The following is a 17,000-nucleotide window of genomic DNA, read 5'->3' on the forward strand; positions in this document are numbered from 1 at the left end:
CTTCTTAGGATCTATCTCCTTCGAATCGGCCAAATGCTGCTTAAGCTCCGGGGAAGAAGATGCAAAAATGTGTTCCAGCATGACAAGATTTATCATGCCTTCGAAGGTAGAAACCTTATAACCATCGACCCAGCCAGTTAAGTTTTTCAAGGATTCAGTGACATAAGATACCCAAGTAACACCTTCCTTTTTCTTACACTCTCTGAAACGTTTCAAATATTGGGACAGAGTCTTCCCAAACTTTAAAATGAGAGTTTGCTTTAACATTGCGAAATTAGCTCGCTCAGCCTTCGACATTTCCATAATGGCACTACAGCCAGAATGGGGCAGTCTGCTGAGTAACCAGGAAATCTTATCAGCATTGTCAACTTGTTGAACTTCGCATGCATACTCAAACGCATTCAGCCCGTCCATAATGTCATTCCTTTCTTCATACACACTGAGCAGATCTTTCGGAAACCGTGGATGAGAGGAAGCCCCAGACCCATGTCCCGGACCCTTGGACCCATTTGCAAACTGAAGCTTGGCCAGTTCCAACTGGTGATCCCTGTCTTTTTGTTTTTCTGCCTGTTCGATTTTTAGTTTGGCTATGCTGAATTCAAGCTCCTGCTGCCTAAACCGCAGCTCTTGCTTCTTGAATTCAAGCAGAGCCTCCCCATCAGCACTGGCAGAGGAAACATTAGACATCTCGTCCTCCCTGTCCTCGTGGTCGCGATGGATCAGTGCAGCGGCAGAACCGTCGGTTCTACCAGTGAGAGCAGCCCCACCACCTTCCGCACTGTCCTCAGAAGTTATAGCGTCAAGCTGCGCTTCTTGCCACGCCACGATTCTTTGGATCATTTCCAATTTCGTGCCTTGAGAGGAAACACCTCTCTCCGCACACATCTTTTTCAATGTTTCTGATTTGGAAGCATTTAAAGTTAACAAGGTATTTGTTTCCATACTGTTAGATAGGTCTATGGCTTTTTTAAAGTTATACTACAACAATTCACTACGTTGGAATAACCTGAAATGCCTTAGTTCATGCGCAACACTGGATACCTTCAGTCATATCCCACCGCTGTACACCAATTTGTTAAGACGGATTTCTGAACTCTGTCCTGGTGGCGCAGAAGTTCAGAAGGCCAACCTAATTACTTGGAACAGGGTAACCTCTGGACGAGCCAGACCAATCAAGGTAGCGATCGCGGCGGTCAAGACTAGGTCTCAAGAGGGGTGAGGGTGACTGAAAGCCCGCAATGAGCACACAAAGTAAGAACACTTACAAACTACTCCAAACAGTTGTTATTTTAAAAATATATACACATTTATTTCAAGGCCTTTAAAACAATGACCGTAGCGAGAAAATCACAATATAACGATAGTAAACCAACACATACCATATCAACACAATATATATACAAATACAACAAGTCTCAAGCGTTACATGCACGAAATGTGTAGTCCACCTAAAAGGGAGGGAAAACAGGCAGTGCGCAATAATGCTTAGACCCAGTTCGCCTTCAGAGGCACCTAACTAGATGGAAGTCCGAGTCCTGCGAAGAGTGGAGCCTTGTGCTCAAAAGTACCTGCACGCGCTGGTGCCAACGGGCAAAAGGAGAAGCTCTTCGAGGGAAATCAGGCAGTTCAGTTTAGTGCACAAAAGAAGAAGAACAAGTTCCGCGACTCAAGCGCAGCCTCCACAGTGGGCAGAAGCAGAGCGCGAGTACGGAAAAGGGTGCTGTTTGACACAGCGGGGAAAAGCAATGGGCTCCTGCAGGAGGGCGACCAGATCCTAGCTATGCTACTCACCGGTCCCCGATGCAAGCAGACCCAGGCTTCTCCGCGTCAGTTTCAGCAGCTGGCAGGTTCAGAAGAGCAGGGAACGCCTCGTCGTCGTGTCGAGTAAAAAGACGTCCCAATCGAAGAAACCCGCACAGTTTGTTACCACAGCAGGGCAACGGAGCGGCCGTGTGTATCTGAGCCAAATGTACACTACTCACTTCAGACCTGGGAACGCCAAGTGTACGAAGCGTGTGAGAGTGACAAGAACTCGAAATACTACACAACCTGGCGGCGGTTACAGAGCAAGACTCCCGTGTAAGCTGGTCAGTCAGCTGGATGGCCCAGAGACGCTTCCGAAGGCTTACTGGCAGGAGATGGTGAAGATGCCGAGAATAGCTGTTCCCGCTATTCCAAGGGTCGAAGTACCAGTACAGGCCTTCTGGTTCGATCAAAGGTGAAAAGGGTTTCACAAGACGACAGCAGTGCAGTCCTTCAGCGGGTCACCAGCGATTCCTTGGTTCAGCCTCTTGGTTGCACGATACGTGGCTCCTGTATTCCTTCATTCGTGAGAACTCAGGAGATCGACATGGTAGTGGTGTTTCCAGCCCCCTCTTATCCACAGTTCCCTTCGCGCCAAAACGGAGGGGACCCAATGGGAGATCCGCTCATCAACACTCACACCATTCGTGGACCAATCACGGACCACGGTGGTCCCAGGCATTCACACCACCCTAGACTCTCTGGCACCCAGGATGTGTATTGGGACCAGACATCCCAGCCCACATCCTGGAGGCACACACAAGACATGTAGAAGCCCGCGAAAGCATCAGTGTTTCGCGGGAAAGTACATGCCCAAATAAGGAAGGCCCCGGGTCGGCTCGACCTGGGGAAGGTGAAGGGAGCAAGACGGTCAGCGGACAGGACAAAGGAGCCTTGTGGTCTGGCCATTTTGAGAGCCAGGCCACCATTTTGGGTTAAGCGCGGAAAACGCGCTTAGAACGCCAAAAGGAGCTCAAAACACAAGAAACGATCGCTGCCACCATTCCTGTCCCTGAATCACTTGCACCGATCAGATACAATCCTAAACGAGTATCTAGGGCCTGTAGAAGGCTAGAGACCCAAGAGAGCTGTAACTTAGCTTACAGTACCCTCTTGTGTCATGTTGCACGAAAGCCGCAACATGCTAAAAGAAACTACGGGAAACAGCGTTCCCCGGTACTGACTGTCTTAAGGGCATGTCAGTTTCCCCATAAGAAAGGAGCGAAAGCCCAGAGGAGTGCGTCAGAAGGCTGCACTTCTCTGGCAAAGTCAAGAACAAGGTGAAAAACAACAGCAAAAAGTTTAGGGGTTGCCACATGGAAGGAAAATTACCTACAATTACGAAATATTTCCTAACACGCATGAAGACCATCAAGCCATGCAACTTTAAGAACAGACCTTGACCCATCAAGCAGCCTGTGTGTCACTAAAGGGTGCTCGAATACCTCTGAGCCATACTCATTGGAAGCGCCTAGAAGACCAACTGGATGCTGTTGAACCTTGTAAAGAGTCTAAAGTAGAGAACCTGTGGGCTAGGTGTCATTCCACAGGCATCATCATGGGCACCCAGGTTCCCTGACTCTACACTTTAGGCCATTAAGACTGGTTAGGTGCCCGTTCTCTAATTGGCCAAAGACATTCCAGAGTTTCCTTTTCCTTTAACTGTTTGCCTATTTTTGCTACATCTTCTGCAATTCAATTCCCAATTGACAGCCCTACCTTAACGATTTTATTAAAACTGTCTTCATATGTATTTTTACCCTACTGCGTTGGGTGGTGTTTAGTAAAGACTTATTCTTATAGATCCTTGCGTGGACTTTTTTACTTTCTTGTTTACCTAAATATTGATGCTTGGATGCTTCAGCTGCTGATGCCCATCTCTGCAGAGTATGGCTTGCCATTGGACCACGTTACCAAAATACAGGCAGGGGAAATACACTACCTTCTTTTGTCTATTTAATCGTTATGATGGGCACACATGATGAGACAAATTGTTATACAACTTTAGGCCGAGCTCATAGAAGCCTTTGACCACCCTCAACCCCCCACACCAACCTCTGTATCCCCTCTATACCTCTGTCCAGAAAAGCATTTCACCTCACAACCTCGCAGAACAAAAGGGAAACATATTGCAGAATAGGCCACGCTAGCAACACACTGGCCTATTAGGACCGTTTCTCGTTTTATTTTTCATTCATTGTCATCGTTTTTGCTCCCTTAGTTCCCTTCTCTTGTGCCTTGTGGTGCCTTGAAACACTGTCCTGTTGTATAGGCGCCTTACAAATATCCAATAAATAAATAAATGAACTAGTGCTGGAGTCTAGTCAAAGAACACACACCGAAATGGCATTAAATAAAGGGTAACCGTAAAAGATGGAATTCCAAAGAGGCAACCAAAGCCTACCCCTGAAAACCGCGAACACAACATGAAAAAAACATACCATATCCACATAGAGTAGTTCTAAATGTAGAAACATAATCAGGTGAGTACAAGGCCCTCCCCCATACAGCAACCCCAGATCCATGCATTCCCAGGCCACAATTTAAGGAGAACGAACCCCACACAAATCAGGCTTGTAACTCTGCACACCAAACCTTTAGGAGTTCTGTCCTGATTAGGAGGGCAGGAGACCATGGAGAGCACGTGAGAAGGGAGGGGAGGGGCAAGTGATACAAGTGACACCTCCCTCGCTCTCACTGAGTCCACGGTTCTGATGTTTTCTTGCTGATAATGAAGGCCAGTCCCTGAATCCTGGCCGTCCAGAGCCTGTATGAACCCTGGGTGAGTGTGGACACAGTAGAAAGGGAAAGAGGTCTGTAATGAAGGTCCAGTATGCATGTACGTATCAACACGTTTGCTAATACCAATCCCCCCTCCAGCACACGCAGCCACCAGAGGAGGCCCACACTGTCCACGGAAATTTTCGTCCCATTCTCTGCAGCACCCTACAATCCATATATTGGGCCAAGACCATTGATAGCTTTGAAGACTAACGATGAAAAGGGTATACCCAGACTGTGCATTGGAGCAATGTCTTTTCCATCTGTTGCTATGCATGTGAGCATGTGTGCGCTGTGTGAGAAGGTCTTGTTTTGGGCGAAGGGGGCGTTACAAGTGCATCAGGCCACACTCTACCACTATTTGCAAGTCTAGTTGGAGTACCAAATCCACTGACCGCTTTCTCTCTCTGCTGGCCTTGCTTTACATCACGTGACTGAGGTCCCACAGTTTTCGAGCTGCCGCCTTTGGTGGCACTGGGGCTGATTTACGGTCAAATTACCGGGCATTGTTCCCCAAGGCCTTGACAAATGAAGGGCTTTGCCAGATGGGATAAGATCCAGGAAGCACACTTGGTGCACTTGAGCTAGGAACTGTGAGCACTGCTCCCTTCTTACCAAGAAAGGAAAAAGGGGCTTCCATGGTTATAGCCAAGGGCGCACTTCTCTCTCACCCAAAGTTCCTACCACCTGGCAACCCTTATTACTTCACTTAGGGAATTCAGGGGAGTGCCCAGGCAGACCCTCTCCCCTCACCTGCCATCGCTGTGTACATTGTGCATGAGATAGATAGCGAGAGAGAGAGAGAGAGCGAGAGAGAGACGGTGGGAAAATGGGAGCAGTTTGCAGAAGCCTGGGAAGGGATGGGGCAAATATGTGTCCATTTAAGTATGATCGATAGTAATGCGTATGTTTTTGTCAGTAAAACATTATGCGTTCAGTTCACTGTGCTCCATTTCACTGTTTCTAAGTGCCTTCATCATCACGCAGTCCAACTCAATCACGGAGCACACAAGAGAAATCCACGGTATGCGACAGACTCCACAATTACAAATGCTGGCCATCCACCACCACAAGTGACATAGAGAAACATCCAAATGGCGACAACATGGCTGGCAGTTCCCAAGCTTGAATAAAACGGACTGGTCAACTGGCCTTCAAAATGGCATCCAAACCTACTGTGAACCCAATAGCAGCAAAGGGTGCAGTGGCAATCTGTGGAACCTGGAGAATGGTTCTTACAATCAAAGTGTAAAGCGATTGGGCGGTGGCTCGTTCACTTCAATAAATGTAAATGAATTCAAGAAGTTATACCTACTCAGGTAAGTTCCCAATTTTTTAATGGGTGGGTCAGTGCTCGGAGGGAACTAATATCATAAAGGATACGTACAAAAAAGAGACTGACTACCCCTCTTTTCGCTACTTTGGCCAATGGGACACTGTTTGTACATTACCGCGTGTGATCAAATTGACCCGTATTCCACATGGGAAATGTGGTGAAAGACACACTTAACTTCTGTAAAAACATGATTTTATTCAATTCTCATTTTATTATATCAAACAAACTTATTAAGAGACATCAAAAACACACAATTTGACGTCAACTTTTAGTCATAAATTACACCAATAAAAGACTAAAAAACGGTGCAACGTCACAACACTGGAAACAGGGAAAACAACTTATTACAAACTGAAGAATCAGTCACAGATAAGACAGGACAACAAATTCAATTAACAATTCCAAAGAAAAGGAAGAGCCCCAGATTATTTTCTGTGGGTATCTTGGATAGTCGACATGTTTCGGCCAGCTTAAATGTTTTAGACACTATCCCTAGTGTCACTAGCTCAGTAATAAGAGGCCATCTTCAGGACGCTGATTTCTTCACAATAACACCATCATTCTTTATAACCCCTGGTGAATGTTCATAAGATAGTAGTATTTGCCATGATCTTCACAATGAATCAATCTAGAGAGAGTCACCTTTGGCAGAATTAGTGATTATCTGTCAAGTGCCACACAGACAAATTGCGAGTGGCTGTCCCCCATTTCAGTTTGAGAAACTTTTACATTTATGTTCCGGGTCTGATTTAGAGGGCTGATGCAAAGTTCGAAAGTATTGCCGCGTTATCAACTGCGTGCATGGAAACCAGTTCTATGAAGTACTGGATAGCAAGCCACGATTCAAAAGTGGTTGGAAAAAGGTGCGTGTAGTGGATTACAAGGGGTCCTTTAATCAATAGTTATTCCCTCAGCTCGGTACGAGTGAATCACGACGTGCGCGGCTCACATGGAAAACTGCTAACGCTGCCAGGTGGCAAACATGAAGAATCAGGGTGGTGGCTGTTGCGTTATCTCTATTGAACACATTTGACATTTTCAACCATAACATGCTTCTGTGCAGCCTTTAAAATTAGAGAAACATGCTCTTTGTTAGCAGTGTGAAAATCAGTTTAATCTGGCAGTCGTTAGACCATATAACTCTCTTTTTTTAAACTTAAAATGAGTAACCCCCTATTGTGAGGTTGCGCATGAATGCGCTCCTTCCGCAATGCTATTTAACGATCCCTGAACACGTAGCATAGCCTGTGGCCTAACGACCCGAGTCTGAGCTCTAAGTGTCTACAGAAATAGCTGGCATTACATAAGTTGGCTTCTACCACTTCATATTTAATTAAAACTAGTTTCCCTATCTGGATTTCCTGCATCAGTCTCAAGAAATGCTGCTTTGATGGACGACGTAGGAGAAATATTTCTGGGAATAAACTATCTCCACCCAGTTACCAAACTGATTTAATCCTTTTGGGTTAAAGATATGCAACTACACAGATGACACACAATTCATACTCAGTGTAACTCCCTAGCTGCAGAAGCCAAATCCACTTTTATTGGCTGCTTTTCAACCGGCCGAGAATAGACCAACACTACCTTCCTAAATCCATCTAAGACAAAACTCTTTCTGCTAGAAGAATGGACTGCCAAGTCCCGAACCTTTTTCATAGCCTTTGGCCTAATGAGGTCAGTGCATACCCAAGTCGGAACTCTCTGTCTATAGAAATAGCCACCATCATAAAAGGTGACCTTTTCCTACGTAAGATTGTTTTTTAAAAAAACAGTTGCCCTATCTGGATTTCCTGCATCAGTTTATAGTAGTATTATTGCTGTTGCAGGCTTGTATGGGGTATGTAGGGGACACATTTATGGGATTTCACAAAAGTGACATTGAGGAAACATCAAAGACTCCAAAACATTTGACCATATTGTTATTTCAAGTATCCTGATATTTTACTGTCCCTGTTCTTCGCTCCCTGAAGTGGTTGGTGTACCTACTCTGGCAGGCATGCTGCCATCTCCTGAAATAGAACTGCCATTCTGGCTGTTCAGACTGTAGCAGGCAGGATTGCTGGTAGCTGGATGGGCGGATCTTACCCCCTTTGCCCTCCCTCCGTGGACTTGGGGAATGGCCTTTGGAGTGGAGAAAGGGTGTCTGCCATCCCAGGGGACGTGGGGAATTGTAAAGATTGTCAGCCCATGGTGCATGACTCCAGCAATTTTGGAGTATGATGTGGATTCTCAGGTGAACCCAGAGTTTCCCTATGTCAGGGTAGCACAATGCCATGAAGGGAGCAGATCTTAGAAATCCTTAGAATTCCTTTCCTCTGCTGTACATGCAGCGCCGCCGGGCAATCCCTGTAACGAGCATTCCAGTAGCACCAGATCCTTGACGATATCTGGCTCATCATAGCACAGAAGCCCATGAACTACGGCGGGAGTATTAACTTGAATCTGTTGGGGAGAAGGTGGGTGGAAACTTGGCCAGAAGCGTTGCCTATGCCCAATGAAAAACAGAGGTTCAACTGTACTAAAATGGCTGTGGAAGAAAGCAAACAGTTTACCACTGTACACATTCTAGTTTGTACTCACGGTTCTAGACACGTCAACTCAGGAACATAAACACAATCACAGCACCATGACCAATAATAGTTATTTTGAAGAAAGGGTTCCTGGAATGCCCCTCTTGACCCCCATAAGCATGACAGCCCGAAGAGCCAGAAATACAAGATGCCAGTCACTGTTTGGCCAGCCCCCAGGAGGGCCAGTAACGTCCACATATGCAAACAGATATTCTCTCAGACAACCATTCAGACCTCATCCATCTGACGTCTTGCTGGATACAAGTGCCTCAACACTGATCAGGGACACAGGTGCCTCACTGGACCTGATCGACTAATGACAAATATCCTGCTGTGCTGACATCATTAGAGACACCATGACGTAGTAACATTAGCCCCGAAGCAAACTTGCATCCCTGCACAAAGTTACACAGACACACACTTGCACACACGAAGAACATGCATAAACAGTTCTGTAGATAAAGGACAGATACATATACATACTGTCAAAAGCCTTTCTTATTTTCTCTCATTAGCCAAACGCAGAAACACAAGAAAAGCAGGAGATGCAGAGCAAGCTTGCAGTCACTTATTGCAACTAACCCTATGGAACTATAGGATCGTATAAGGAACCTGGAAGGACCATGTACCACTAACCTATAGGGAAAATATTACAATATAGATATATAGAAATCATAGCATAACCATAGTAGAAGTACATGAAGCCTCAGGCCTCAGAATATGGGACGAAGGAAAACAGATTTCACAGCACGCTGTCCAGGGCTGATGCTTGCAGCCAAGGTCAAAAGCAAGCAGAACATTCCTGGCCTCAGAGACAAGAAGCCACCTGCAAAATAGCAGAATAAATCCTCACTAATTGCAGACCAGAAAACTTAATTTTGCAGTCTTCACCCACGTGATCCGGCCGAGCTGAACAATAGCCATTTACCACAGTGGGAAGAGGAGCAGTTCCCAGCCAAGCAGACAAGAACTGATACATGTGTTGTTTTACAATGTTGCAACCCTGCAGCCACTCTCTAAGGTAAAATGGTTATACCAGTAGCAACAACGGGGACACAAAGTCTTTCTCATTGCCTTGAGAAGGTACACGGAGCACTGAGAACAGAGCTCGGTCCCTGGCCTAAGGAGACCAGCTCCAGCCAGTCAGGGAACACAAATCCAGGGGTGGATGGAAAAGGGCAAGGGCCAATGGTAATCCTGCGACCCTTCAACAATGTAATAGATAGTTTGTGGGGAAGGCTCAGGCAAATCCACCTGACATGAGAGGGCCCGTTAGATAACCACTATAGGTACAGGCTATAGGCACTACCACCCCAACCACCCAATCGTGTCAGCTCTTAGGTTTTTGGGGAAGAGCCCGACTTGTAATGCCATCACACAACAAAAGCCCCTGACACGGGCTCAGAAGCTGTGATTGCTGGAGATTTTGCCATTTCCTGTATAATCCCTGTCTGTTATGGAAAATAAAGGACAGTTCTAAATTGCCCTTGGCTGAGTCCTCCGTCTGTATAATGGGGGAGGGTTTGTTGGGCCCTGTGTGCTCTGAACGGTGAATGCATAGTGTGAACCCCGGTCTTCTGGTATACCTAAACCATTTTCAGTCTCAGTCTAAGTGACTGAATACTCATTGTTAAACCACTGATATGACACCAATCCAGAATCATCATAAAGATCGGATAAAGAAGCCTGAGGAGTGGTGTTTGCAGGTTAGTAGTTTGTTCAGACACCTGAACGTGGGTGGTCCCTCAGCAAAGGCCTTACAAACATTGCGACTTACCCTCACTAATTGACACACATACACACTCATGCATATTCCAAAACTTTGATCAGTGAAGGCAACGCAGGAGATTTCTTTTACCTGTGTCCTGTATGCTTTTCTAGGGTATCCACCTCTCATCACTTTAATGGGTACATAATGTTCTGTTTCCATGTCCTCCCATCTAGAAGTTGATTGTTGAGAAGTGTTTGGCATGTGTCATAGAAATGAACGTTCTATGGTGTTGCCCTGCCACAAGGCACCACATTGTGTTTGAGTTTGACATCTAACTTATAGGTTTTACCTTGTTTTAGATCATTAAACACCCGTACAGAAATAGTACACTTTCTTTGCATTTTCTGTTGGAAAGCCATATTCATCAAACTCCTGAGACGAGAAGCATGAAAGACCTAGGCTGTACATTACTTACCCTGCTGTGGATGCTTTTAATGAAGCTCTGATGTGCCTCATGCAGCTCTTTGTTGATCTCTGGCTTCAATGGAAGGATGTCAATATATCCGGAGGCGGTTTTGCTCGACAGATTGTACTGCAGATCAGTGATGACTCTCTTGAAGCAATGGCAGTGATCCTCGGGAACTCCAGGAACCTGGAAGCTCTGATGAAGCTCTTGCTGCATAACTAAGACCAGCATAAAGGGACAAAATCAAACTCTTTAAAAGGAACATTTTCCAAATCTTGTGGTGGCCAGGTATCACATGAGGCATCTACGTCACATGTAAAGAACACATACACATACAAAACAAGTTATTCAGTTGGAATCTCAGAATTCACAATGAATTAATACTATATGATGCTAATGTGGTGGATTTATCCCCTCGTCTAGAGTCTATATTGAGGAAAAAGCCTTTCATCCTTTGTGGCCAGGTAAATTGTATAGTACAAGGAAGAGTAGAGCAGACATTTGACAATATTTGGAGTACATATACAAATCAAAGCTATATATATTCTCTTTTCATACCAATAAAGGATGATATGCATAAGTAGGACCAGTAACCTTAATGCAACCTCAAGCTCACTGGTTTGAATCCTGACAGGGTTTTCTAAGTTCTTCTGGATACGCCTAGTAGCATTGAGTTCATCAAGCTCAATTTTACCCTTCCCCTCTTCTCCCTTATTGTTCCTTGCACTTGCACTATCTGAAATGTCGCCACGCTGATTATGATAGTTATTTTCTCATATTCTAAATTGTTTTCAAGGACTTGTAAGAATGTAATTGTATTATCCCTTGTTCCCTCCCTCCATGAAGCGCTTTGAAACACATTGTGCATAGGCGCTATACAAATAATCAATTCAATTCAACTCAAAAAGCCCCCGAAAATCAAATTCCAGTTCATTTTTCAGAATAAGAATCAAATACAACAAAATCCATTTTATACAAATGTGTCTGATACATATTAAATGTGGATGTTCTGGAAACATGATTGGTTTTCAATAGTGGGTGGATCTACAAGCCCCTCCCTCCACATGAACAGCCAATTTGCCAGGTCTTTTCTTGGAACGAGAAGAAGCGATTGAGAAGTTAGTCATCTTGCTTATTACACTGGTGTAATGCTCACCTGATTCCCACGGAGGCGCTGATCTTGGCAGGAAGGTGTCTGTGACTCGAAAGGTGATGTGCAGAACCCGATGGGCTTCTGGGGTCGAACCTCTTCGCACTGTGTGTCGAACTCGTAGGGTGAGGTTTCTGCAGGTGAAAGAATATGGGGGTTAATGGTCTGGGCTGTTCAATGTCCCTCTTCCTCTCTCTCCCTCTCCGTAGAGCCCCCAGGTCAACGTGCTCACCTTAGATAGGTGAATGCTGGGCTCTCCATCTGCGTCTGGTGCAGGGCGCTGTTGCCAGTTCCTTCACTGGTGAAACATAGGCCTCTTGGACTCAGAAGACCGTTACCGTCGTTAACTGCACGAGCAGTGAGTTTCCAGACACCTTTTTAGTCTTTATAGTCTTTAGGTGCAAGGCACATTAACATTGAACAGGACTTTGTATAATGCTTTTCTCCCTTTTGTCTTGCAGGACTCTTGAGGAAGATGGAGTGAAGCGCCTGGAAATGCGTGAGTAAATGCAAGCGCTCTAACTGTCTTTTCCCTTGCAGCGTAGTTCGTGCTGAAGAGACGCCGGAGTATTGGAGGCGTTCTTTTGCGAAGAGCGCGATGGGCGTAAGTAAATACCTGTCTAATGTCTCTTCTTTTGTCTTTCAGAAGTTGGTTTGCAGCGCCGGAGTCCGCGGAATGTCCGTTAGTAGATACAATGCTTTTATCTCCGCAGGCGGCGATGCAGTGTGAAGAAATCCAGAATTCACGGAGTGCCGGTAAGTAGTGACAATGCTTTTGTCTTCGCAGGCGGAGGTGCAGCGTGCCGAAAATGACCGCAGCCGATGGATCAGGTGAGTAGCACTGCGAGTTAAGGCTGCCTTGCTAACCTGCTGTTTCTTGTCTCTGCAGGTGCTGCTGTCGACTGGATGCAGGAATGGTGAGTATGCTTCTTGCAGATTCAGGATGCCGGAATGGTGAGTATGATTCTTGCAGATTCAGGATCGTAAGAAGAAAGGCTGGAACAGAGTCGGTGAGCGTTCTGCTGCAGATGCAGAATAACGCGAAGCACGTTTCATCTATCGGGTGTGGTTTAAATAGCCTTGGAGTGATGAGGCGTCTTCCTCCACGGCCCCGCCTAGGTAAGAAAAGAGTTCCAGTTCCAGAAGCTTTCCAGTGCTGAATCCAGGGAGTGGAGCTTGCCCCACCCAGGTAAGAAAGTAGTTCCTGTTCACAGAGGACTTCTAAGTGGCTGGTAAGTAAGCAGCATGGTCTGCTGCAGGTAAGTCCACCCAAGCATCTGCACACATAGTATGAGCCCGGCGCTTCCAGTGCCGGGACCGATGATTCTGATGAGCCTGGTGCCACCGGCGCCAGGACAAGGTCCAAAAGGTCCCCGTGGGGACCGGCTGGTGCCTAGGATTAGGGTTAGGGGCCTGCTTCCAAGGACATTGGGCTGGTCCTGGCTCCTTGGAAGCAGTGATCATGACAGTACCCCCCCTCAAGGCCCCTCCTAAGCGTGTCTTCTCCGGGGGTTTTGGCTTGTCGGGGTGATTCAGATGGAATCTCTTGACCAGCCGAGGTGCGTGGACATATTCTGAGGGTTCCCAAGACCTTTCCTGGGGGCCGTATCCTTTCCAATCAACCAGATAATATAACTTAGATTTGGAGATCTTGGAGTCTAGAATGTTCTTTACTTCGAATTCGAGTTCTCCGTCCACCAAAACAGGTTCTGGGAGTTCAGTCAATCGGGTTTCTGGTTGTACTGGTTTTAATAAGGAGACATGGAATACTGGATGTATTTTCATATGCGCAGGTAATTCCAATTTGACCGCCACCGGATTAACTATGGTAGAGATGGGGTAAGGTCCAAGGTATCTCGGGTTGAAGGTGCGGGGTCCTTTTAGAGGCAGGTGCTTAGTGGATAACCAGACCTGATCTCCTACTGCGTAGTGAGGGGCCTCTTTACGGTGTCGATCTGCTCCCTTTTTGACTTGAGCTTTAGCTCTTTGCAGATGGGCAGTGGCTTCTTTAAAAGCACGGGTAATCTCAGAGTGCAAATGATCCACAGCAGGTGTTTCGAATTCTTGGGGAGGATCCAGATTAGAGGTTCTAGGATGATGTCCGTATAATAGGAAGAAGGGAGTCTTCCCGGTTCCAGAATGAGTCGAATTATTGTAAGCGTATTCAGCGATCCAAAGAATATCCTTCCAAGGGTTTTCAGTTTGTTGGAGCATGCAACGCAGATATTGCTCTAGAGTCTGATTTGTCCTCTCGGTTTGTCCGTCAGTTTGGGGATGGTGACTGGTTGAAAGTCTTACATCAATTTGGGCTAGACGACAGCAACTTCGCCAAAAGTGGGAGATGAATTGACTTCCCCTATCGGAGATTAAAACCGAGGGAAAACCGTGTAACCGAACAATGTTTTCTAAGAATTCTCGGGCCAATACCGAAGCCGAAGGTAGGCCCTTCAGGGGAATGAAGTGAGCCATCTTGGAGAATAGATCCACGACTACTAAAATGGTATTATACCCTGAGCATGGAGGTAAGTCCGTGATGAAATCCATGGACAGGGTATGCCATGGACAGGGAAGAATATCCAGAGGGTGTAAAAGGCCGGCTGGTTTCCCCTTCTGACTTTTATTCTGGGCACACACACCGCAGGAGATTACAAAGTCTCTAATATCCTTCTTCCATGATGGCCACCAGAAATGTCTCTTAGAGAGTCGTGATAACCGGAGATTACTTGTTTTTGTATTTTCTCACAGGGCAAGTACAATCGTCCTTGGAAATATGGTAGGTCTTGATCCACTGAGAATTCTTTTCCCTTTAATTGCCAGTCCTGCAAATCGGCCGGAGTTAGGAGTGACTTGACTGTAGTCTTGATGTCTTCAAAGGATTGAGCGCTGACCAACCCCAAAATCCTTTGTTCTGGGATTATGGGTATTGGTTCTGGATTGGTCAAATGTTCATCTACTCCCATCCGAGAGAGGGCATCTGCTTTTCCGTTTTTACTGCCGGGTCGATAAGTAATTATAAAGTCAAACTCAGCCAGAAACAGAGCCCAGCGAAGCTGTCTGGAAGATTGAGCTTTGGCCGTCTTCAGATATTGTAGATTGCGGTGATCAGTCATTACGGTGACTGTGTGTCTGGCTCCCAACAGATAATGCCGCCAGGCTTTAAAGGCTGATCTGATAGCTAAAAGTTCCTTGTCTGTAATTGAATAGTTGATCTCGGAAGCCGAGAATTTGCGGGACCAAAAGGCTACTGGATGTAATTGGTGTGTGACCGGATCTCTTTGTGACAATACTGCCCCCATAGCAAGACTAGAAGCATCCGTTTCCACGATGTAGGGGAGTTCTGGGCGAGGATGTTTTAGAACAGGTGCAGAAATGAATTTAGCTTTTAAGTCCTGAAAGGCTTGTTCTGCTTCAGTAGACCATTCAAAACGTTTGTTCTTCTTTAACAGAGCGGTGATGGGCTGGACTATCCGAGAGAATTCAGGAATGAATCTGCGGTAAAAGTTAGCGAAGCCTAACATGCTTTGAACTCCTTTTACCGAGGTTGGTGATGGCCACTTGATGATTGCATCGACCTTCTTTGAATCCATATGAACCCCATTAGGTGACAATATGAATCCCAGGAACTCAACTTCGGTTACGTTGAAAACGCATTTTTCAAGCTTGGCAAAAAGGTTATGTTGACGCAGTCTCTCGAGAACCTTTTTAACGTGTCTCTGATGTTCCTCTTCAGATGATGAATAGACAAGGATGTCATCAATGTAGACAACAACACACACATCTATGAGTTCTCTAAGGACATCGTTCATAAAATACTGGAAAGCGGCAGGAGCATTACAAAGTCCAAAGGGCATCACTTGATATTCGAATAGCCCATACTTGGTGCGAAAGGCCGTCTTCCACTCGTCGCCTTCTTTTATTCGTACCAAGTGGTAGGCTCCTCTGAGATCCAACTTTGTATATATACATGCTTCTTTGACTTGGTCCAGGAGTTCAGGGATCAAAGGTAACGGGTATCTGTTTTTAACGGTAATTTGATTCAGGGCGCGGTAATCTATACAAGTTCTAAGGTCTCCTTCCTTTTTTGGAACGAAGAACAAAGCCGAGGAAGCTGGAGATTTAGAAGGACGGATAAACCCGTTCGGTAGGTATTGGTCCAGATATTGCCTGAGGTGAAGATTCTCTGGCTCGGTGAGGGCATAAATCCTACTGCAAGGAGGAGTTGTTCCGGGTATCAGGTCTATTTGACAGTCGTAAGACCTATGAGGAGGCAGGGTGTTAGCTTGATCCTTCCGAAAGACATCTTGGAATTCTTGGTAGTCGGGAGGTAATGTGGGAACCTCAGAAGAGATTGCCGCCACTGAAACTTCAGGCCGAGGATAACAAGTGGTAAAGCATTCTGGAAACTGAACCGTCTTTGCTCGCCAGTTGATCTGAGGATTGTGCTTCTCTAACCAAGGGATTCCCAGAATGATCTGGAACTGAGGGGCCTTGATCACATCGAACACGATTTTCTCCCGGTGTCCCTCCTTGCTCACCAGCGTCACTTCTTGGGTGGCGTGCGTTACTGGTCCGGAGGCTATCTCCGTGCCATCCACTGTAGTAATGACGTCTTTTACTGCCTTAGGGACAAGGGGTAGATTCATCCTTGATGCCATTTCACGGTCCACATAATTGCCGATTGCTCCGCTGTCGATGTAAGCTTCAATTGCATGCAAACGATCCGGACGTGCAGGACTAATGAAGACCATGGGCACCACGAAATGCGAGGTCACGGGACAGATCTTAACGCTCGGCAAGAGGACCTCTACACTTGCCGGGCTAGGTCGTTTCCCTGCTCAGAACTTGAGGTACTGGAATCTGCGGCTCCTACAGCCTTCTTAGCTGGTTTCACTGCACAGTCTCGAAGAAAGTGCCCCGAGTTCCCGCAATAGAGGCATAATTGCAGCTGTCTTCTTCTTTCCCGCTCCTTTTGGGTTAAAGGACCTTTCATCCCCCCTATTTGCATGGGTTCCACAGTGTCAGCTCCCTTAGTAGAAGTCTGTGGTTTAGAAAACACTCGGGTATCAAATTTAGAACGATCAGCCTTCCTGTTCTGTAATCTGTGGTCCAATTGGACGACTAAGTCAATATAGTCTGAACATTCCTGTGGAGGGTTCACAACTTGAGCTAACACATCCTTG

The 17,000-nt window shown here is 46.1% G+C and overlaps 1 protein-coding gene across 1 annotated transcript in view; it reads right to left on the reverse strand.

Moving 5' to 3' along the window:
• The window catches only part of LOC138516394 (uncharacterized), a 746,393-nt gene that overhangs the window by 417,513 nt on the left and 311,880 nt on the right, over positions 1-17,000 (reverse strand). The window contains exon 11 of the mRNA XM_069631475.1: positions 10,680-10,888. Coding sequence (XP_069487576.1) covers positions 10,680-10,888 — 209 coding nt within the window. The remainder of the gene's footprint in view (positions 1-10,679; positions 10,889-17,000) is intronic.

This window comes from Ambystoma mexicanum, chromosome 6q (assembly GCF_040938575.1).
Source record: "Ambystoma mexicanum isolate Mex_15411 chromosome 6q, UKY_AmexF1_1, whole genome shotgun sequence".
Classification (NCBI taxonomy): Eukaryota; Metazoa; Chordata; class Amphibia; order Caudata; family Ambystomatidae; genus Ambystoma; species Ambystoma mexicanum.